We start from the raw sequence: 22,273 nt of genomic DNA on the forward strand, positions 1-22,273 counted from the left end.
CGGTTTGGACAAGAACTTTGAAGATTGATACTTGTTGAGACTAGAGCTCAAGCTGTAAAAATGGAGGAACAAGTAAGAAATGGATGCAAGGGATGAAAAGATGAATGCAACAAAAGAAGAGATGAACGAAAAAATGGACGCAAGAATGGAAAAGATGGAGGGAAAAATAGACAAGCAAAAAGATGCCATAATCACCAGCCTAAATGAAAAATTCCAAATAGAAGTGGAAGCAAACAAATATGAAATAACAGGAATTAAAGAACAAATGAAGGACGTAGAAACAAATTTGTAGGTTATGCAAAATTTTGGTGACTAGCACTACAGGCGAAGACCATGGACTGTTTGACTCCTCTAACAGTAGTAACAGTATTCTCACATTTTCCAGCTTACGCTCGGGAAGTAAAAACCGACAATTTACAACCCAGAAGTCGAATAAATTCGTCAGAAACGAAACCGTATTCAAACGAAATTAAACCCTACAAAATAGCAAAATAAAACCTAAAGTCGTTCGACTTCCTCTTTTACTTTTTGATCCATCAAGATATTCCAGAGAATCACGAGATTCCAGAAAGTCGAGAGAATCAGGATTCTAGAAAGTCCAGAGGATCCAGATTCCAGAGGTTAAAGAAATTCCAAAGATTCCGGACTTTCTAGAGATTTTGGAGATTCTAGAAATTCTAGATGTTCTAGTGTCCTAGGGATTCTAGGGATGATAGGGATCTATAGGGTTTCTAGGTATTCTAGAGAGGCCAAAAATTTCACAGCTTCTAGAGGTTCTAGAAATTTCAAAGATTCCAAAGATTCAAAAAACTTAAGAGACTCAAGAGATTCAAGAAACTTAACGGATTCAAGAGACTTCAGTAATTTAAGAAATTCAAGAGATTCAAGATATTCCAGAGAATCACGAGATTCCAGAAAGTCGAGAGAATCCGGATTCTAGAAATTCCAGAGATTCCAGAGGTTAAAGAAATGGAGTTTTTAGAGATTTTAAGGATTCCAAGGATCCCGTACATTACAAAGATTCTACAGTTTATAAAGATCCCAAGTATTCCCAAGATTTTAACGATTCTGAAGATTCCACAGATCCCGAAGATAGCGAAGATTCTGAAGATTTTAAATATTCTAAAGATTCCAAAATATCTGAAGAAAGATTCTAAAAATTCTGAATATTCCAGAAATTCAAGCGCGTGAAGATAGTCAAGATATTCAAGAGATTCCAGTGATTTAAGAAATTCAAGAGTTTTAAGATATTTAAGAGATTCCAGATAGTCAAGAGAATCCGAATTCCAGAAATTCCAGAGAATCCAGAGATTTCAGAAGTTAAAGAAATTCTAAAGATTCTAGAGATTCTGTAGTTTCTAAAGATTTTAATTGTTTTAAGCATTCTAAGGATTCGAAAATTCTAAAGTTTATAAAGATTCCAAAAATTTTGAAGACTCCGAACGTTCCGAAGATTTTGAAGATTCTAAATATTTCGGATATTCTAAAAATTCAAAAGTCTGAAGGTTCTCAAAATTTTGAAGATTCAGAAAACTTTTAAAATTTTGGAGATTTTATAGATTATAGAGATTCTAGACATTCTAGATGTTTTAGTGTCCTAGGGATTTTAGGGATGGTAAGGATCTAGGGTTTCTAGGTATTCTAAGGAGGCCAAAGATTTCACAGCTTCTAGAGATTCTAGAAATTTCAGAGATTCCTAAGATTCAAAAAACTTAAGAGACTCAAGAGATTCAAGAAACTTAACGGATTCAAGAGACTTCAGTGATTTAAGAAATTCAAGAGATTCAAGATATTCCAGAGAATCACGAGATTCCAGAAAGTCGAGAGAATCCGGATTCTAGAAATTCCAGAGATTCCAGAGGTTAAAGAAATTCTAAAGATTCTAGAGATTCTGGAGTTTTTAGAGATTTTAAGGATTCCAAGGATTCCGTACATTACAAAGATTCTACAGTTTATAAAGATCCCAAGTATTCCCAAGATTTTAACGATTCTGAAGATTCCACAGATCCCGAAGATAGCGAAGATTCTGAAGATTTTAAATATTCTAAAGATTCCAAAATATCTAAAGAAAGATTCTAAAAATTCTGAATATTCCAGAAATTCAAGCGCGTGAAGATAGTCAAGATATTCAAGAGATTCCAGTGATTTAAGAAATTCAAGAGTTTTAAGATATTTAAGAGATTCCAGATAGTCAAGAGAATCCGAATTCCAGAAATTCCAGAGAATCCAGAGATTTCAGAAGTTAAAGAAATTCTAAAGATTTTAATTGTTTTAAGCATTCTAAGGATTCGAAAATTCTAAAGTTTATAAAGATTCCAAAAATTTTGAAGACTCCGAACGTTCCGAAGATTCTGAAGATTCTAAATATTTCGGATATTCTAAAAATTCAAAAGTCTGAAAGTTCTCAAAATTTTGAAGATTCAGAAAACTTTTAAAATTATGGAGATTTTATAGATTATAGAGATTCTAGACATTCTAGATGTTTTAGTGTCCTAGGGATTTTAGGGATGGTAGGGATTTAGGGTTTCTAGGTATTCTAGAGAGGTCAAAGATTTCACAGCTTCTAGAGATTCTACAAATTTCAGAGATTCCAAAGATTCAAGCGAGTGAAGAGACTCAAGAGATTCAAGAGATTTCGGTGATTTAAGAAATTCCAGAGAATCACGAGATTCCAAAGGTTAAAGAAATTCTAAAGATTCTAGAGATTCTGGAGTTTTTAGAGATTTTAATATTTTAAGGATTCTAAGGATTCCGAACATTACAAAGATTCTACAGTTTATAAAGATCGTAAGTATTTCCAAGGTTTTAACGATTCTGTAGATTCCACAGATCCCGAAGATAGCGAAGATTCTGAAGATTTTAGATATTCTAAAGATTCCAAAATATCTAAAGAAAGATCCTAAAAATTCTGAAGATTCTAGAGATTCTAGAAGTTCCGGAGATTCCAGCAGTTCAAGCGAGTGAAGATACTCAAGAGATTCAAGAGATTCCAGTGATTTAAGAAATTCAAGTGTTTTAAGATATTTCAGAGATTCCAGATAGTCAAGAGAATCCGAATTCCAGAAATTCCAGAGAATCCAGAGATTTCAGAAGTTAAAGAAATTCTAAAGATTCTAGAGATTCTGTAGTTTCTAAAGATTTTAATTGTTTTAAGCATTCTAAGGATTCGAAAATTCTAAAGTTTATAAAAATTCCAAAAATTTTGAAGACTCCGAACGTTCCGAAGATTCTAAAGATTCTAAATATTTCGGATATTCTAAAAATTCAAAAGTCTGAAAATTCTCAAAATTTTGAAGATTCAGAAAACTTTTAAAATTCTGGAGATTTTATAGATTATAGAGATTCTAGACATTCTAGATGTTTTAGTGTCCTAGGGATTTTAGGGATGGTAGGGATCTAGGGTTTCTAGGTATTCTAGGGAGGCCAAAGATTTCACAGCTTCTAGAGATTCTAGAAATTTCAGAGATTCCAAAGATTCAAGCGCGTGAAGAGACTCAAGAGATTCAAGAAACTTTAGAGATTCAAGAGATTTCGGTGATTTAAGAAATTCAAGAGATTCAAGATATTCCAGAGAATCACGAGATTCCAAAGGTTAAAGAAATTCTAAAGATTCTAGAGATTCTGGAGTTTTTAGAGATTTTAATATTTTAAGGATTCTAAGGATTCCGAACATTACAAAGATTCTACAGTTTATAAAGATCCTAAGTATTTCCAAGGTTTTAACGATTCTGTAGATTCCACAGATCCCGAAGATAGCGAAGTTTCTGAAGATTTTAGATATTCTAAAGATTCCAAAATATCTAAAGAAAGATCCTAAAAATTCTGAAGATTCTAGAGATTCTAGAAGTTCCGGAGATTCCAGAAGTTCAAGCGAGTGAAGATACTCAAGAGATTCAAGAGATTCCAGTGATTTAAGAAATTCAAATGTTTTAAGATATTTCAGAGATTCCAGATAGTCAAGAGAATGCGAATTCCAGAAATTCCAGAGAATCCAGAGATTTCAGAAGTTAAAGAAATTCTAAAGATTTTAATTGTTTTAAGCATTCGAAGGATTCGAAAATTCTAAAGTTTATAAAGATTCCAAAAATTTTGAAGACTCCGAACGTTCCGAAGATTCTGAAGATTCTAAATATTTCGGATATTCTAAAAATTCAAAAATCTGAAGGTTCTCAAAATTTTGAAGATTCAGAAAACTTTTAAAATTTTGGAGATTTTATAGATTATAGAGATTCTAGACATTCTAGATGTTTTTTAGTGTCCTAGGGATTTTAGGGATGGTAGGGATCTAGGGTTTCTAGATATTCTAGGGAGGCCAAAGATTTCACAGCTTCTAGAGATTCTAGAAATTTCAGAGATTCCAAAGATTCAAGCGAGTGAAGAGACTCAAGAGATTCAAGAGATTTCGGTGATTTAAGAAATTCAAGAGATGCAAGATATTCCAGAGAATCACGAGATTCCAAAGGTTAAAGAAATTCTAAAGATTCTAGAGATTCTGGAGTTTTTAGAGATTTTAATATTTTAAGGATTCTAAGGATTCCGAACATTACAAAGATTCTACAGTTTATAAAGATCCTAAGTATTTCCAAGGTTTTAACGATTCTGTAGATTCCACAGATCCCGAAGATAGCGAAGATTCTGAAGATTTTAGATATTCTAAAGATTCCAAAATATCTAAAGAAAGATCCTAAAAATTCTGAAGATTCTAGAGATTCTAGAAGTTCCGGAGATTCCAGAAGTTCAAGCGAGTGAAGATACTCAAGAGATTCAAGAGATTCCAGTGATTTAAGAAATTCAAGTGTTTTAAGATATTTCAGAGATTCCAGATAGTTAAGAGAATGCGAATTCCAGAAATTCCAGAGAATCCAGATATTTCGGAAGTTAAAGAAATTCTAAAGATTCTAGAGATTCTGTAGTTTCTAAAGATTTTAATTGTTTTAAGCATCCTAAGGATTCGAAAATTCTAAAGTTTATAAAGATTCCAAAAATTTTGAAGACTCCGAACGTTCCGAAGATTCTGAAGATTCTAAATATATAGGATATTCTAAAAATTCAAAAGTCTGAAGGTTCTCAAAATTTTGAAGATTCAGAAAACTTTTAAAATTTTGGAGAATTTATAGATTATAGAGATTCTAGACATTCTAGACGTTTTAGTGTCCTAGGGATTTTAGAGATGGTAGGGATCTAGGGTTTCTAGGCATTCTAGGGACGCCAAAGATTTCACAGCTTCTAGAGATTCTAGAAATTTCAGAGATTCCAAAGATTCAAGCGAGTGAAGAGACTCAAGAGATTCAAGAAACTTTAGAGATTCAAGAGATTTCGGTGATTTAAGAAATTCAAGAGATTCAAGATATTCCAGAGAATCACGAGATTCCAAAGGTTGAAGAAATTCTAAAGATTCTAGAGATTCTGGAGTTTTTAGAGATTTTAATATTTTAAGGATTTTAATGATTCCGAACATTACAAAGATTCTACAGTTTATAAAGATCCTAAGTATTTCCAAGGTTTTAACGATTCTATAGATTCCACAGATCCCGAAGATAGCGAAGATTCTGAAGATTTTAAATATTCTAAAGATTCCAAAAAATCTAAAGAAAGATCCTAAAAATTCTGAAGATTCTAGAGATTCTAGAAGTTCCGGAGATTCCAAAAGTTCAAGCGAGTAAAGATACTCAAGAGATTCAAGAGATTCCAGTGATTTAAGAAATTCAAGTGTTTTAAGATATTTCAGAGATTCCAGATAGTCAAGAGAATCCGAATTCCAGAAATTCCAGAGAATCCAGAAATTTCAGAAGTTAAAGAAATTCTAAAGATTCTAGAGATTCTGTAGTTTCTAAAGATTTTAATTGTTTTAAGCATTCTAAGGATTCGAAAATTCTAAAGTTTATAAAGATTCCAAAAATTTTGAAGACTCCGAACGTTCCGAAGATTCTGAAGATTCTAAATATTTCGGATATTCTAAAAATTCAAAAGTCTGAAAGTTCTCAAAATTTTGAAGATTCAGAAAACTTTTAAAATTATGGAGATTTTATAGATTATAGAGATTCTAGACATTCTAGATGTTTTAGTGTCCTAGGGATTTTAGGGATGATAGGGATTTAGGGTTTCTAGGTATTCTAGAGAGGTCAAAGATTTCACAGCTTCTAGAGATTCTACAAATTTCAGAGATTCCAAAGATTCAAGCGAGTGAAGAGACTCAAGAGATTCAAGAGATTTCGGTGATTTAAGAAATTCAAGAGATGCAAGATATTCCAGAGAATCACGAGATTCCAAAGGTTAAAGAAATTCTAAAGATTCTAGAGATTCTGGAGTTTTTAGAGATTTTAATATTTTAAGGATTCTAAGGATTCCGAACATTACAAAGATTCTACAGTTTATAAAGATCCTAAGTATTTCCAAGGTTTTAACGATTCTGTAGATTCCACAGATCCCGAAGATAGCGAAGATTCTGAAGATTTTAGATATTCTAAAGATTCCAAAATATCTAAAGAAAGATCCTAAAAATTCTGAAGATTCTAGAGATTCTAGAAGTTCCGGAGATTCCAGAAGTTCAAGCGAGTGAAGATACTCAAGAGATTCCAGTGATTTAAGAAATTCAATTGTTTTAAGATATTTCAGAGATTCCAGATAGTCAAGAGAATGCGAATTCCAGAAATTTCAGAGAATCCAGAGATTTCAGAAGTTAAAGAAATTCTAAAGATTCTAGAGATTCTGTAGTTTCTAAAGATTTTAATTGTTTTAAGCATTCTAAGGATTCGAAAATTCTAAAGTTTATAAGGATTCCAAAAATTTTGAAGACTCCGAACGTTCCGAAGATTCTGAAAATTCTAAATATTTCGGATATTCTAAAAATTCAAAAGTCTGAAGGTTCTCAAAATTTTGAAGATTCAGAAAACTTTTAAAATTTTGGAGATTTTATAGATTATAGAGATTCTAGACATTCTAGATGTTTTAGTGTCCTAGGGATTTTAGGGATGGTAGGGATCTAGTGTTTCTAGGTATTCTAGGGAGGCCAAAGATTTCACAGCTTCTAGAGATTCTAGAAATTTCAGAGATTCCAAAGATTCAAGCGAGTGAAGAGACTCAAGAGATTCAAGAAACTTTAGAGATTCAAGAAATTTCGGTGATTTAAGAAATTCAAGAGATTCAAGATATTCCAGAGAATCACGAGATTCTAAAGGTTAAAGAAATTCTAAAGATTCTAGAGATTCTGGAGTTTTTAGAGATTTTAATATTTTAAGGATTTTAATGATTCCGAACATTACAAAGATTCTACAGTTTATAAAGATCCTAAGTATTTCCAAGGTTTTAACGATTCTGTAGATGCCACAGATCCCGAAGATAGCGAAGTTTCTGAAGATTTTAGATATTCTAAAGATTCCAAAATATCTAAAGAAAGATCCTAAAAATTCTGAAGATTCTAGAGATTCTAGAAGTTCCGGAGATTCCAGAAGTTCAAGCGAGTGAAGATACTCAAGAGATTCAAGAGATTCCAGTGATTTAAGAAATTCAAGTGTTTTAAGATATTTCAGAGATTCCAGATAGTCAAGAGAATCCGAATTCCAGAAATTCCAGAGAATCCAGAGATTTCAGAAGTTAAAGAAATTCTAAAGATTCTAGAGATTCTGTAGTTTCTAAAGATTTTAATTGTTTTAAGCATTATAAGGATTCGAAAATTCTAAAGTTTATAAAGATTCCAAAAATTTTGAAGACTCCGAATGTTCCGAAGATTCTGAAGATTCTACATATTTCGGATATTCTAAAAATTCAAAAATCTGAAGGTTCTCAAAATTTTGAAGATTCAGAAAACTTTTAAAATTTTGGAGATTTTATAGATTATAGAGATTCTAGACATTCTAGATGTTTTAGTGTCCTAGGGATTTTAGGGATGGTAGGGATCTAGGGTTTCTAGGTATTCTAGGGTGGCCAAAGATTTCACAGCTTCTAGAGATTCTAGAAATTTCAGAGATTCCTAAGATTCAAAAAACTTAAGAGACTCAAGAGATTCAAGAAACTTAACGGATTCAAGAGACTTCAGTGATTTAAGAAATTCAAGAGATTCAAGATATTCCAGAGAATCACGAGATTCCAGAAAGTCGAGAGAATCCGGATTCTAGAAATTCCAGAGATTCCAGAGGTTAAAGAAATTCTAAAGATTCTAGAGATTCTGGAGTTTTTAGAGATTTTAAGGATTCCAAGGATTCCGTACATTACAAAGATTCTACAGTTTATAAAGATCCCAAGTATTCCCAAGATTTTAACGATTCTGAAGATTCCACAGATCCCGAAGATAGCGAAGATTCTGAAGATTTTAAATATTCTAAAGATTCCAAAATATCTAAAGAAAGATTCTAAAAATTCTGAATATTCCAGAAATTCAAGCGCGTGAAGATAGTCAAGATATTCAAGAGATTCCAGTGATTTAAGAAATTCAAGTGTTTTAAGATATTTCAGAGATTCCAGATAGTCAACAGAATCCGAATTCCAGAAATTCCAGAGAATCCAGAGATTTCAGAAGTTAAAGAAATTCTAAAGATTCTAGAGATTCTGTAGTTTCTAAAGATTTTAATTGTTTTAAGCATTCTAAGGATTCGAAAATTTTAAAGTTTATAAAGATTCCAAAAATTTTGAAGACTCCGAATGTTCCGAAGATTCTGAAGATTCTACATATTTCGGATATTCTAAAAATTCAAAAATCTGAAGGTTCTCAAAATTTTGAAGATTCAGAAAACTTTTAAAATTTTGGAGATTTTATAGATTATAGAGATTCTAGACATTCTAGATGTTTTAGTGTCCTAGGGATTTTAGGGATGGTAGGGATCTAGGGTTTCTAGGTATTCTAGTGTGGCCAAAGATTTCACAGCTTCTAGAGATTCTAGAAATTTCAGAGATTCCTAAGATTCAAAAAACTTAAGAGACTCAAGAGATTCAAGAAACTTAACGGATTCAAGAGACTTCAGTGATTTAAGAAATTCAAGAGATTCAAGATATTCCAGAGAATCACGAGATTCCAGAAAGTCGAGAGAATCCGGATTCTAGAAATTCCAGAGATTCCAGAGGTTAAAGAAATTCTAAAGATTCTAGAGATTCTGGAGTTTTTAGAGATTAAGGATTCCAAGGATTCCGTACATTACAAAGATTCTACAGTTTATAAAGATCCCAAGTATTCCCAAGATTTTAACGATTCTGAAGATTCCACAGATCCCGAAGATAGCGAAGATTCTGAAGATTTTAAATATTCTAAAGATTCCAAAATATCTAAAGAAAGATTCGAAAAATTCTGAATATTCCAGAAATTCAAGCGCGTGAAGATAGTCAAGATATTCAAGAGATTCCAGTGATTTAAGAAATTCAAGTGTTTTAAGACATTTCAGAGATTCCAGATAGTCAACAGAATCCGAATTCCAGAAATTCCAGAGAATCCAGAGATTTTAGAAGTTAAAGAAATTCTAAAGATTCTAGAGATTCTGTAGTTCCTAAAGATTTTAATTGTTTTAAGCATTCTAAGGATTCGAAAATTCTAAGGTTTATAAAGATTCCAAAAATTTTGAAGACTCCGAACGTTCCGAAGATTCTGAAGATTCTAAATATTTCGGATATTCTAAAAATTCAAAAGTCTCAAAGTTCTCAAAATTTTGAAGATTCAGAAAACTTTTAAAATTTTCGAGATTTTATAGATTATAGAGATTCTAGACATTCTAGATGTTTTAGTGTCCTAGGGATTTTAGGGATGGTAGGGATCTAGGGTTTCTAGGTATTCTAGAGAGGCCAAAGATTTCACAGCTTCTAGAGATTCTAGAAATTTCAGAGATTCCAAAGATTCAAGCGAGTGAAGAGACTCAAGAGATTCAAGAAACTTTAGAGATTCAAGAGATTTCGGTGATTTAAGAAATTCAAGAGATTCAAGATATTCCAGAGAATCACGAGATTCCAAAGGTTAAAGAAATTCTAAAGATTCTAGAGATTCTGGAGTTTTTAGAGATTTTAATATTTTAAGGATTCTAAGGATTCCGAACATTACAAAGATTCTACAGTTTATAAAGATCCTAAGTATTTCCAAGGTTTTAACGATTCTGTAGATTCCACAGATCCCGAAGATAGCGAAGATTCTGAAGATTCTAGAGATTCTAGAAGTTCCGGAGATTCCAGAAGTTCAAGCGAGTGAAGATACTCAAGAAATTCAAGAGATTCCAGTGATTTAAGAAATTCAAGTGTTTTAAGATATTTCAGAGATTCCAGATAGTCAAGAGAATGCGAATTCCAGAAATTCCAGAGAATCCAGAGATTTCAGAAGTTAAAGAAATTCTAAAGATTCTGGAGATTCTGTAGTTTCTCATACAGTGACAACGTTCCTGTTGTATACAATAAAATATATATATTTATAGAAATTCGAATGAAAGTAATTGCGATTGGCGATTTTTATGATGTACGATTCTGCGCATGTTGTTCGCAATATCTGTCAAGCACAATGATATTTGCAATTTGCGAATATGCGAATTTTGTTCTTACTTTCGGGGATTAGAGGTCGAGTTTGATTATCTGTTTGAATGCAGATTAGGACATGCGTGTTAAGTAATTCAGATTTGCAAATTTGCGAATTGTGTTATGTTATGGGGATTTGTTATTCGTTTTTTTGTTACGATTTTCTGGTGAATGAATTTAGTGACGGCTCGTCACAATACGTCGCCCCGGTACGACGCCTATAGGTTTTTCAAAGTATTCATTTTAGAATGAAATGATGTTGCAAAAATCCTCATATTAGCTATAAACAAAATACAAAGTATGTTCGAGAGCCCATCATCGAGAAATAAAAACACCACCTGGGATATCACATATTCAACAGTCAAAGAATTCAAAAATATCTTTAGCAAAACTAGTTATATATTGCGCTTTTAATGAATTCGGTTACAACTGTTTTGACTGCATTGTTTTATTTTAATGCAGGTCAAGAGTTTGCATTAACCTTTATGTTTGCATATTTTACATTTGGCAAACAGTCTGATACTTATTTAACAAGCTTCCTTAGTACCTACACTTAGTTGTGAATACACAGAACTAATAGGTACATTTTTTGAAAAATTCAAAACGATGGTTGGAATACCCACAATTCCTGAATTCTACCGCAATAAAACGATCTTCATAACCGGTGGAAGTGGTTTCATCGGAAAAGTCCTCGTCGAGAAGCTCCTTCGATCGTGTTCAGACCTGAAGACCATCTACTTACTCTTGAGAGAAAAAAAGGGTCGAGCTCCTGAAGACAGAATCAAAACCATCACCGATTTACCAGTAAGTCGCTCTAGTCATCAGTTTTCCATTTTTAATCCGTGTTTAGCTCTTCGACGTACTCAAATCGAAAAACCCCGATTCTCTGAACAAAATTAAGATCGTCGTTGGCGATGTGCGGGAGCTAGATTTGGGGTTAGATCTTCAGGAACGACAAATGTTGATCGATCAAGTGAATGTTGTTTTTCATGGAGCGGCGTCTGTGCGTTTCGACGATAGTTTAACTGATGCAGTCATCATGAACACGAGAGGGACTAGGGAGGTTGCTAAATTGGTACTAGAGATGAAGAATTTGGATGTTTTTGTTCATATTTCGACGACTTATTGCAACAGCGATCGAAAGGTGGTCGAAGAAAGATTGTATCCTGCTGTTGCCGAATGGGAGAAGACTATAGAAATTGCGGAAAACATAGATAGACATACTTTGAACGTATTGACCGAAAAGTATATACATCCGAAACCTAATACTTATACTTTCGCGAAGTCTTTGGGCGAGCACGTAGTCTACGATATGTGTAATGGAAGAATACCTCTTGTTGTTTATCGACCTTCTATTGGTAAGTATAAATTGGTCATATAAACTAACTTGATAAAACTTGATTTATTACATTAATGAACACTATTTAACTTGTTTTGTCTAATGACAGATTCGTTCTGAGTCTATGATTCTGAGCTAACCCATGTGTCAAACAAACATGTTCATGACGAATGTCGTATTCTAAAGGAACTCGAAACGTTTTTCGAAAAAAGTGGGAACGCACATCGGTTTATCTATCTGTTTGAGTAAATCCATTGTATGAAAATTTTTCGATTAGGTTTCACTTTTACGTGATTATCAATTTTTTATCATGAATATTCTGTACAAATATTAAGTATTATCATGTCATCGTTATTATCCACTAACCTTTTAACACTAGCTTACCCTCGAGAAATATACTAACCGACATTGAAAACCGAACACCAAGAACGAGTTGGAATTTTGTAATGATTTTAACACCACATATTTACAGAGGGTCGGTGACCAATCGATGAAAATTTCAAGTTAAAAAATCAAAGAAGAACCAAGTTTTTAGTAATAATGTCTTTGACCACCTCTAAGACGTATGCACTCATTGACTCGTCTTGGCATGGATCTGATAAGATGATCTTTATCCGGCTGAGGTACCGCATCCCATGCGACCTGTACCTCATGTCGTAAAGCTTCTGGGGTCTGTAGAGGATGCATTAACTTTGTGAGCTTTTTACCCATTAAATTCCATACATGTTAAATGGGTGAAAGGTCAGGTGAACGGGGTGGCCATGGCAAAATATTGACTCAAATTGATTTAAACTAAAACGTGCAACATGAGGACGGGCTTTATCCTGTTGAAAAAGGGGGTTGGGAGGGTCTGAAGATATGGCAAAAGATGGGGTTCTGCAATCTCGTGGATGAAACGATGAGCATTCATGTTGCCTCTAACAAAGACTAGAGGTGACCTGCTTCCATACGCCATAGCGCCCCATACCATTATCCCCACAGTGCGATGCACATGTTTTTCCATTGCAAATTGTAAATTGCCCCGTTCTCCTCTTCGTCTTCTCAGCCTTACCCGACTGTCATGCATTGTCAAACACAACCAGGATTCATCACTGAAGACGATGTTGTTCCGAAAGTTGTCGTTCTCTGCACTAGAGCAGCCGGTCACAGCGGTGTGCAACCGTGAGCGGAAGCACATAATGAGGACGATACAAGAGAAGTCCAAAGGACCGTATTCTCCTGGAAATCGTTCGTACTGTGACTAGTCGTCCTGTCTCAGCCAACCATTATGTCCAATTGATCTGGAAGTTGCAAGACGTTCTCTTAAAGCTAAAAGTTGAAGATGGCGGTCTTGACGATGTGTTGTTTGCTGTCGACCACCTGTGCCTCTGGAACATCATTGTCGACCTTCCTCTGTCCATGCCCACCAACATTCTGAAAATGTGCTTGCGCTCCTCTGCATTATGGCCCTAATTTCCGGGAACGATTTTCCAGCTTCTCGCAAGCCCACAATTCTTCCTCTATCAACCTCGCTAAGTTGACTGAAATTACGACGTCTACGTGCAGGCGGCATCTTGCCAGAATAATACAGAACCACCAACACCAAATTCGATGACAGTGACAATAATAGCCATACAAGAGCTGATGTTTTCTTCCATGGTTTGAACAAAAAAGATTATGGTACCGACAAACTGTCCTACCGACACGACCCAAATTCTCATCATTTCTTGTACTACTGATATCTAACTTATATACGAAGTTTGGTAAAAAAATTCCAACTCGTTCTTGGTGTTCGGTTTTCAATGTCGGTTAGTATAAAAATCGCAGAACTGATCTTAATTATATATCTGTTAACAGTTATCCCCACAGTCCTTGAACCCATCACAGGTTGGATCGACAATTTCAATGGTCCCATGGGTGTTTTGGTAGGGTATGGGAAAGGCTTAGTGCGCATCATGTATTCTGATCCTAACAATATTATGGACTGTATGCCAGTTGACAGTACAGTGAAGGCGATCATAATATCGTCCTGGAAACAAGCCACATACAAGTATATTTTGTCCATCTTACTTCATACAACTTATAAATCTGTTTCCAGAGACACGAACCAAAAACTCACCGTATCATTCTATAACAGTAGTAATAACGGCATGAAAAACGTAAATGCAGAAACCCTTGTCGATATTAGCAGGAAAATATGGAACGAATGCCCCTTCGATAACGTTTTGTGGTACCCCAACACGAAAATCACCAAGTGTTACTACAATTATTTTTTTCAAATGATCATTTATCAACTTGTCCCGGCTTTGCTAGTCGACGGTATACTTAAACTAATGGGCGAACGGCCGATGTAAGTTTCATATTTGCACCAACATAAAATTTTGGAACGGTGATTTTTAAAATTTTTTGTTTCTCTCAGGCTGACTAAAATTCAGAGGAAGATTCACACCGCGACCATAACCCTAGCTTACTTCACACACAATAATTGGACGTTTGTAAACGACAAATTCTATAATTTGAAGTGCGAGTTGTTGCCTACAGATGTCGACAGTTTTTCCTACAATTGGGAGGATACAATTGTTTATACATATTTCCTTAATTCTGTTGCAGGTACTAAAAAGTATCTTTTAAAAGAAAGTGATGATGTCAACAAGGCGAAGAAACACTTGCTGAAGATGTGGGTGTTGGCGAAAATTGTCAACTTCTTGTGGTATTTGGGGCTGTTTTGGCTCGTATTTTTTAAAATCGGGGTTGGTGATTTTGTATTTTACAAGTGATTAAAGTTGCTGAAGTTGTTTTTTTTCTTCGTGTTAAGTAAAGTTTTAAAGTAAATTTAAGAACCATAAAGTGATATTAAAGTGTTGATTTTAGTTTAAGTAATAACAGAGTACAACGAATATCAACCAAATCCCGGTCTTATTATTCACAGAAATGCAAAATGCAATTCACAGAAAAATACATCTCAAATTTCAATGAAATCAAAGTAAACGTTCTGAATTAATGCAAATATTTGAACATCACAAATTTAATAAAAAATAAAGCAAAATCTGAATTAAAGTAACTGGATGCAAATACACAAAGTTATTACGGGCGTGTGGCGTCAAATTTAAAATTATGGCAGTTAACAAGAGCACAACAAAAATACCCATAGAAGCGTTCTAGCACAAGCGGAGTTTGGGGCTAACGGTCGGGGCTGTTCTCCCCCCACGACGGTGATTCTGTCTATCGCAAGCCTACCGCAAAGTATCTCTCTAGTACGGACGTGCCGTTGGGTTTAGCCCGACTAGGAACCGCGCACTCCATTTCTGCCACGTTTTCTGTGTTATTTAACCTCAATTTCATTTTAAATGTTTAAATTCACCATACACTTTTGTGAAATTTTAAACAACAATAATTCTTACTTGAGATTAAAATTGGACATCAGATAATATATATGCTGGAAACAATCATCAACAAAATATTTACATAAAAAAAACTAGCAAAGATTTATAGCAACAAAAGATCCGGTGTGAAATAAACTTGTGCAAATAAAAATATTATGTGAGATTAAAACTACACAGCGTGAAATTTACGTTCAATTAAAATTATACAACAAAGAAAATTACTGAAGTTAAAATTGTGAAATAGAGAGATATTGTATGAGGTGAAAATTGCAAAGCTATTAAATTTACATGAGATTAATACTTGCCACGCTTTATCAACGATTCGAACAATGAGTTTACACTATGTTAAATTATGTCTTGATGTACGTGATTGGTTACTTAAAAACAATTTACTTTTAGAGTTGTGGTGACCAAATTTAAATCAAAGTTTTCGGGCTGAAATTAATTAACAGCGGCGCGAAATCACATTTGAATAATTTGAATTTGAAAAAGAAAAACAAAAGAATTTAAATCATAAATCGTTAAACATAGGCAAACAGGTGCACGTTAACGCTTGCAGGGTAGTCGGACAATAGCGCTAAGGGATTTTTAGTTAGAGGGTTGGTAGAGACAGAAGCTGCATGGCGGAGCGTCAGTCTGAATGTGTTTTTGTGAGTGTAAACACGTGGTAAGAGCTAGTTTAAATTAACTGGTTTGGTAGTTAATAAAAGGGAGGAAGCCTTTGTTTAACTACATTCAGTCGTAACTTTCATAATGAGACAGTTTTCCCCAACCCGCGCGGTTAATCCTTGCGGCCTTTTAATCGAAAATTGCGGACTTCCGTTCAACGCGAAACACGTGCTGTAAATTTGTTATATTGTTTGAAAATTCACCAATCAAGTTAGGTTTTCTTATTCGTCAGCTCGTGCTAAAGCAATTTAACAATCAGGATTATTTAAATAAACCACGTGCTAGAAGATTTCATGAAATTCACTTAGTCAGGAAAACACCTTGTTGTTTAATTACGAATAGGTTTCTGGATGCATATACGTAAGTGTTACATTATAACACTTCTAAATTCTTCACACAAGATTGCTAATAGTTCATTTTCGGCAGCTAAACGCGTTCATTATACTGCGAACTGGCGGGGGTAAAATAAATCTTCCCTTAGGTGGTTATCATCGTTATTATCATCGTTATCATGATCACATCACTGGGGCATGCCCTCGCAACGCTACAGATTGATTAATGCATCGAGGCCCGCCCGCACAACGCTACATATTGATTACTTCATCGAGGTTCGTCCTCGCAACGCTAGACATTAATAACATCAACGAGGCTTATTCCTCCCACCGCTAAAATATACATCACCGAGCCGCTTTTTCCCTCGGAGCGATGATTGGATATTTTTGTGTTTGTTTATTATGTATTTTGTTGGGGTAACCAGTTCGTGGTATTTTAAACTCTCAAAGCAAATTGTTTTTTTTTTAAGTAACCAATCGCTTAGATCATGACATAATTTGACATAATGTAAACTCTTGTTTGAATCGTTGATAAAGTACGGCAAATAATAATCTCATGTAAATTTTGTTAACTCTGCAAATTTTCACCTCATACAATACTTCTTTAATCTCACAATTTTAACCTCAGTAATTTTCAATTGTTGTATAATTTTAATTGAATGTAAATTTCATGCTCTACAGTTTTAACCTCAGATAATATTTTTATTTGCACAAGTTTATTTCACACCAGATCTTTTGTTTTTATAAATGTTTGCGAAGTTTTGTTTTGTAAATATTTTGTTGATGAATGTTTCCATCGTATAAATTATCTGATGACAAATTTTAATCTCATATAAGAATTATTTGTTGTTTAAAATTTCACAAGATTGTATGACGAATTTAAATATTGTTTATTGCTCTTTGAAACTTTAACATTTGTTCAGTTGTTGTTAATATCAGAGTTATATGAGATTGAACATTTAAAAATGGAATTGAGGTTAAATAACACAGAAAACGTGGCATAAGTGAAGTGCGGTTCCTAGTCGGACTGGCGAGATTTAACGTGTCACCTGTACAAGTCCACAGGTTTGGATAGATTCAGGGGCGGCCGCCGATGTTGTAACATTCTCGGCTTCGTGCTAGCCTAGATTCATCTACGGGTCTGGCGACCGTAATGGCCTAGTTTCGCACAGCATGATCGTAATGGAGGTGCGTGCGGGTAGGCTTTGCGATAGATAGAATCACCGTCATGGGGGGAGAACAGCCGCAAACCGGTAGCCCCAAACTCCGCTTGTGCTAGCACGCCCCAGGTGTACTTTTGTTGTGCTCCTGTTAACTGCCGTAACCTTAAAATCTGCTGCTACACGCCCGTAATAACTTGTGTATTTGCATCCAGTTACTTAATTCAGATTTTGCTTTATTTTTATTAAATTTGTGATATTCAAATATTTGCATTGATTGCAAACAGATGTATAGGATTTTGCGTTTGTTCGTTTTTCATATGTGTATGTCTGTCAATTCGCGAGTGTTTTTTTTTTCATATGTCTTAAGATGTTTGAAATGTAATATATCTGTGAATATAGCCCTAGGGGGTTTTTGGAGATGAAGAACGATGGCGATTGGTCCCTGCTGGACGGCCAGAAGGGCACGGCCGAGTCAGTTCTTCGCTTCTTTTCCCCCTAGGGAGGGGAGAGCATCTCCTCCCAAATTTTTGTCTATTATTTCTTGGGCTCTCGACTCACACGCAGTGTATGCACTTGTATGAAAGAACGTCTTCCCGCCATTTAAAAAAAAAACACAACGTAGATTCCCATTAGACGATCACAGCCAAGGCTAAATTTTGAATTTTTTGAATTTTTCGCGGGCTTTTCAAACTTTTTCAAGGTCAATTTAAAGGCGGGAAGTTTGGGTTATCACAGAGTTTATAATACCGTGAATAGGTTACTCCAACAAACCACATAATAAATAAATGGTCTCAGTGGTGTAATGATGATAACGATGATAACTGCCTAAGAGAAGAAATTATTTTGACCCTCCGCCGTTTCAATTTCGTTAATTTAACTGGTGTAAATGAACTATTAGCAATCAGAAACCTCATTCATAACTTGTAAACAAAGGTTGCTATTCTGACTAAGTGAATTTCATGAAATCTCCTAGTAAATGTCTGTCTAAGCAAATCTAATGTCTGTTAAATTGTGTTAGAACCAGTTAACGATTAGAATCCTGTCATAATCGGTGAATTTACAAACAATAAAACAAATTTACAGCAGGTGTACGCAGAATTAGCTGCGCATATTGCGGAAAACTGTGACGTCATCTTTACGATTAATTTTCGTTAAACAAAGGCTTTCTCCGTTTTATTAACTACCAAATCAACTAGTCTGCACCCACTACACCGAACCAAAAAATAGTGATCACGCTGTCATCATGTTCTCGCCATGCCGCTTCTAAACATTCCAACTGCCCTTAAGCGCTAACGTGCACATGGTTGCCTATGTTTAACGATTTTTGAATGAATTTTTTTCTCAAATTCAAATTGTTTAAATATGATTTCGCGCCGCTGTTAATTAATTTGAAAATTTGATTCAAATTCGGTCACCACATTATTTTATCTAAAAGGGGGTTGGGTGGTTAGACAAATATATTTTGATGCTTGCGATGACCTTGAAACGTCTGCAAGATTTCAAAGCTTTGAAGACAATGATCAAGTATAATTTTCTGAAGCCGAGGAATGGTGACTATGTGTTAAAACTCTCTATTGGTACCTGATATGGGAACGTCGCCGCAAATTTTCGACAGAACTTCCATCTCGGTCATTAGTGAAAATTTAAAATATGATGCTACATCAATACTAACTAGTTGTATTCTGGTTCAAACCTTGTATCGGTACGACTGAAGACCTAATATCACCTTGATATGATCTCGCCCGCGGAATCGAAAAGGGTCGAATCGAATGGCATTGGTCATCACCTTGACACCTAAGGACCTTAGCAAATACAAACACGTTGATATTTGTACAATTTAATCACTTGTAAAATACAAAATCACTAACCCCCATTTTAAAAAATACAAGCCAAAACAGCCCCAAATACCACAAGAAGTTGACAATTTTCGCCAACACCCACATCTTCAGCAAGTGTTTCTTCGCCTTGTCGACATCACCACTTTCTTTTAAAAGATACTTTTTACCACCTACAAGACAGTTAAAGATATAAGAATCAATCGTTGTATCCTCCTCCTCGAAGGAAAAATTGTCGACATCTGCAGGCAGCAACTCGTATTTCAAATGATAAAATTTGTCGTTAACAAAGGTCCAGTTATTGTGTGTGAAGTAAGCTAAGGCTATAGTCGCAGTGTGGATCTTCCTCTGAAGTTTAGTCAGCCTGCGAGAAACAGAAAGCACCGATCTAAAATTTTATGTTGGTGCAAATACCGCTCACGAAACTTACATCGGTCGTTCGCCTATTAGTTTAAGCACACCGTCGACTAGCAAAGCCGGAACAAGTTGATAAATGATCATTTGAAAAAAATAATTGTAGTAGCACTTGGTGATTTTGGGATCGGGGTACCATAAAACGTTGTCAAAGGGGAATTCGTTCCATATTTTATTTCCCATATTCAATATGGTTTCTACATTTATGTTTTTCACACCGTTGTTACTACCGTTGTAGAATGAAGCGGTGAGTTTTTGATTCGCGTCTCTGGAAATTGATTTATAAGTTCTTTGTAAGAAGACAGACAAAATATACTTGTATGTGGCTTGTTTCCACGATGATATTATGATAGCTTTCACCGTAATATCAACTGGCAGAGAGTCTACAATGTTGTTAGGATCGGAATAAATGATACGCATTAAGCCTTTCCCACACCCTACCATAAAACCCACGAGACCATTGAAATTGTCGACCCAACCTGTGATGGGTTCACTGGCGCTGGGGATAACTGTTAACAGATAGTTGCCCATAATTAAAAAAAATTGTGAGTAACCAATTTGTACTTACTAACAGAAGGTCGATAAACAACAAGAGGTATTCCTCCATTACACATATCGTAGACTACCTGCTCGGCCAAACACTTCGCAAAAGTATAAGTATTTGGTTGCGGATGTATATACTTTTCGGTCAATACGTTCAAAGTATGTCTATCTATGTTTTCCGCTATTTCTATAGTCTTCTCCCATTCGACAACAGCAGGATACAATCTTTCTTCGACCACCTTTCGATCGCTGTTGCAATAAGTCGTCGAAATATGAACAAAAACGTCCAAATTCTTCATCTCTAGTACCAATTTAGCAACCTCCCTAGTCCCCCTAGTGTTCATGATGACAGCATCAGTTAAACTATCGTCGAAACGAACAGACGCCGCTACATGAAAAACGACATTCACTTCATCGATCAACACTTGTCGTTCCTGAAGATTTAACCCCAAATCCAGCTCCCGCACATCGCCAACGACGATCTTAATTTTGTTTAGAGAGTCGGGGTTTTTCGATTTGAGTACGTCGAAGAGCTAAACACGGATTAAAAATGGAAAATTGATGAAGAGAGCGACTTACTGGTAAATCGGTGATGGTTTTGATTCTTTTTTCGGGAGCCTGACCCTTTTTTTCTCTCAAGAGTAAATAGATCGTCTTCAGGTCTGGACACGATCGAAGGAGCTTTTCGACGAGGACTTTTCCAATGAAACCACTTCCACCCGTTATGAAGATGGTTTTGTTGCGGTAGAATTCTGGAATTGTAGGTAGTTCAACCATTGTTTTGAATTTTTCAAAAAATGTGACAGTTGTTTTGTGTAGTCACAAACAGGTATATTACAGCAAGAATTTCTTTTCGTTGTCGAAGTTCAGTTGTGAAATAACTGCAAATACGGTTTGTTATGTCAAAAAACTACAAAAAGGTTAATGTAAAATTTGACCCACACTAAATCAAAATAGTTGCAATTTAAATTAAGTTTGTCGCTAAGTTTTGGTTTTTGCAAAATAGTGGTATAACAATAAAACTAATTTAAGGAAAATTGTGAAGTAACTACCAGAGTGTTTGCAAACGGTAAAATGTGCATACACAAAGGTTAATGCAAACTCTTGACCTGCATTGAATTAAAACAATGTAATCAAAACAATTGCAACGGATATCATTGTAGGTATTTCAGATATCGTTTTGAACTTTTCCGGAAATTGATCAGTTCCTGTTCTGTGTTCGCAAATAAGTGTAGGTACTAAGGAAGTTTTTTATCCACCGTCGAAGATCAACTGTCAAATAAGTACGAGACGGTTTCCTAACGGTAAACGTCCGGATTTTTATTAGACAGACAATCTCCGAAAGTACTGGGCCGTAACTAGGGGGAGGCTAGAGGATGCTGAATTTTCCCTAGATCTAGACAAGTTATAATTAACCAAATGCGAATTACAACATCGAAAATCAAAATAAAGTGTTGTAGGACATACCGTTCCCCAAAACACACGTGATCTACTTAAACGCATTTATAATTTATGTAAATCTCTGTACAAATGTAAATACGTCCTATCTAGAATTTTCTAAACTCTTTCTTTACCGGCTTACACCTCTCCAAAACCCATCCTACCTGTCGACAATTCAAACACCCTTCCTTCTTCTTCTTCTTCGAGCTTTCAAGCCGTAAGCATTTTTTTTTTTTTTTTGGTGGAGGGAAAATGTCTACGCAGACCACCGTAATGGTTCTTGGCCTCATCTGCGGCCTACGATGGTACTGGGGGAATGGTTACCGCCCTAAAACCCCTCCTTTTTCTGCTCGGATACCAGGACATTGTCCCTTACACCCATGAGCTATTGATTGCCTAGGAGTTGGCTCCCATCATCGGCTCTTCCTCGCGGTTCCTGCGGCCGGTGGAGATCTGAAGATGTGCAACACCTTGGAGGCGATGCGGCCGGGAAGTTGGGAACGCTGGGAAAGGCCGGTCGATGGAGACGGCAGGTGGTGTTACTTGCCGATTTGGTCTTCAAGCAGCGCCCTACGGGGCCGCTTGATGCTGGGGGGGGGGGCTTCCTCGTCGAACTCGTAGTCGACGGCTTCTCGCACCAGGGGGTTGGGGTGTTCTTCAGCTTTCCTGAAGGATCGGAGGGCGATTTCGTGCAGGA

At 35.4% G+C, this 22,273-nt stretch overlaps 3 protein-coding genes across 3 annotated transcripts; 2 read left to right on the plus strand and 1 right to left on the minus strand.

The window, feature by feature from the left end:
* The first annotated feature begins 79 nt into the window (after positions 1–79).
* Positions 80–10,326, plus strand: LOC135139973 (uncharacterized). The gene is made up of 10 exons (XM_064070343.1): positions 80–288; positions 3,384–3,534; positions 4,256–4,405; positions 5,152–5,319; positions 6,066–6,215; positions 6,953–7,120; positions 8,976–9,160; positions 9,726–9,876; positions 10,077–10,190; positions 10,237–10,326. Exons 1-10 carry the CDS (start codon positions 80–82, stop codon positions 10,324–10,326), a joined length of 1,536 nt encoding a protein of 511 aa, XP_063926413.1.
* A 668-nt stretch (positions 10,327–10,994) lies between these two features.
* Positions 10,995–14,600, plus strand: LOC135140069 (fatty acyl-CoA reductase 1-like). The gene is made up of 5 exons (XM_064070469.1): positions 10,995–11,283; positions 11,330–11,837; positions 13,655–13,847; positions 13,896–14,147; positions 14,217–14,600. Exons 1-5 carry the CDS (start codon positions 11,086–11,088, stop codon positions 14,572–14,574), a joined length of 1,509 nt encoding a protein of 502 aa, XP_063926539.1. The 5' UTR covers positions 10,995–11,085; the 3' UTR covers positions 14,575–14,600.
* A 4,411-nt stretch (positions 14,601–19,011) lies between these two features.
* Positions 19,012–21,159, minus strand: LOC135139974 (fatty acyl-CoA reductase 1-like). The gene is made up of 7 exons (XM_064070344.1): positions 21,079–21,159; positions 20,716–21,017; positions 20,162–20,669; positions 19,910–20,102; positions 19,610–19,861; positions 19,213–19,543; positions 19,012–19,146 (listed from the first exon to the last, which is right to left on the minus strand). Exons 2-7 carry the CDS (start codon positions 20,911–20,913, stop codon positions 19,012–19,014), a joined length of 1,617 nt encoding a protein of 538 aa, XP_063926414.1. The 5' UTR covers positions 20,914–21,017; positions 21,079–21,159.
* Between the last annotated feature and the right edge of the window lie 1,114 nt (positions 21,160–22,273).

The sequence above is a fragment of the Zophobas morio genome, unplaced genomic scaffold, assembly GCF_036711695.1.
Source record: "Zophobas morio isolate AGI-343-1 ecotype UQ-CSIRO unplaced genomic scaffold, CSIRO_AGI_Zmor_V1 ptg000038l, whole genome shotgun sequence".
NCBI lineage: Eukaryota > Metazoa > Arthropoda > Insecta > Coleoptera > Tenebrionidae > Zophobas > Zophobas morio.

Coding starts and splice junctions, on each gene's coding strand:
- LOC135139973 (XM_064070343.1), top strand. CDS start 80: ATGGATGCAAGGGATGAAAAGATGAATGCAACAAAAGAAGAGATGAAC. Junction 289..3,383: donor AAGGACGTAGAAACAAATTT/GTAGGTTATGCA, acceptor TAGGGATTTTAG/GGATGGTAGGGATCTAGGGT. Junction 9,877..10,076: donor TAGAGATTCAAGAGATTTCG/GTGATTTAAGAA, acceptor ACGATTCTGTAG/ATTCCACAGATCCCGAAGAT.
- LOC135140069 (XM_064070469.1), top strand. CDS start 11,086: ATGGTTGGAATACCCACAATTCCTGAATTCTACCGCAATAAAACGATC. Junction 11,838..13,654: donor TGTTTATCGACCTTCTATTG/GTAAGTATAAAT, acceptor ATCTGTTAACAG/TTATCCCCACAGTCCTTGAA. Junction 14,148..14,216: donor CTAATGGGCGAACGGCCGAT/GTAAGTTTCATA, acceptor TGTTTCTCTCAG/GCTGACTAAAATTCAGAGGA.
- LOC135139974 (XM_064070344.1), bottom strand. CDS start 20,913: ATGGTTGAACTACCTACAATTCCAGAATTCTACCGCAACAAAACCATC. Junction 19,862..19,909: donor TGGAAACAAGCCACATACAA/GTATATTTTGTC, acceptor ATCAATTTCCAG/AGACGCGAATCAAAAACTCA. Junction 19,147..19,212: donor TTGTATTTTTTAAAATGGGG/GTTAGTGATTTT, acceptor GTATTTGCTAAG/GTCCTTAGGTGTCAAGGTGA.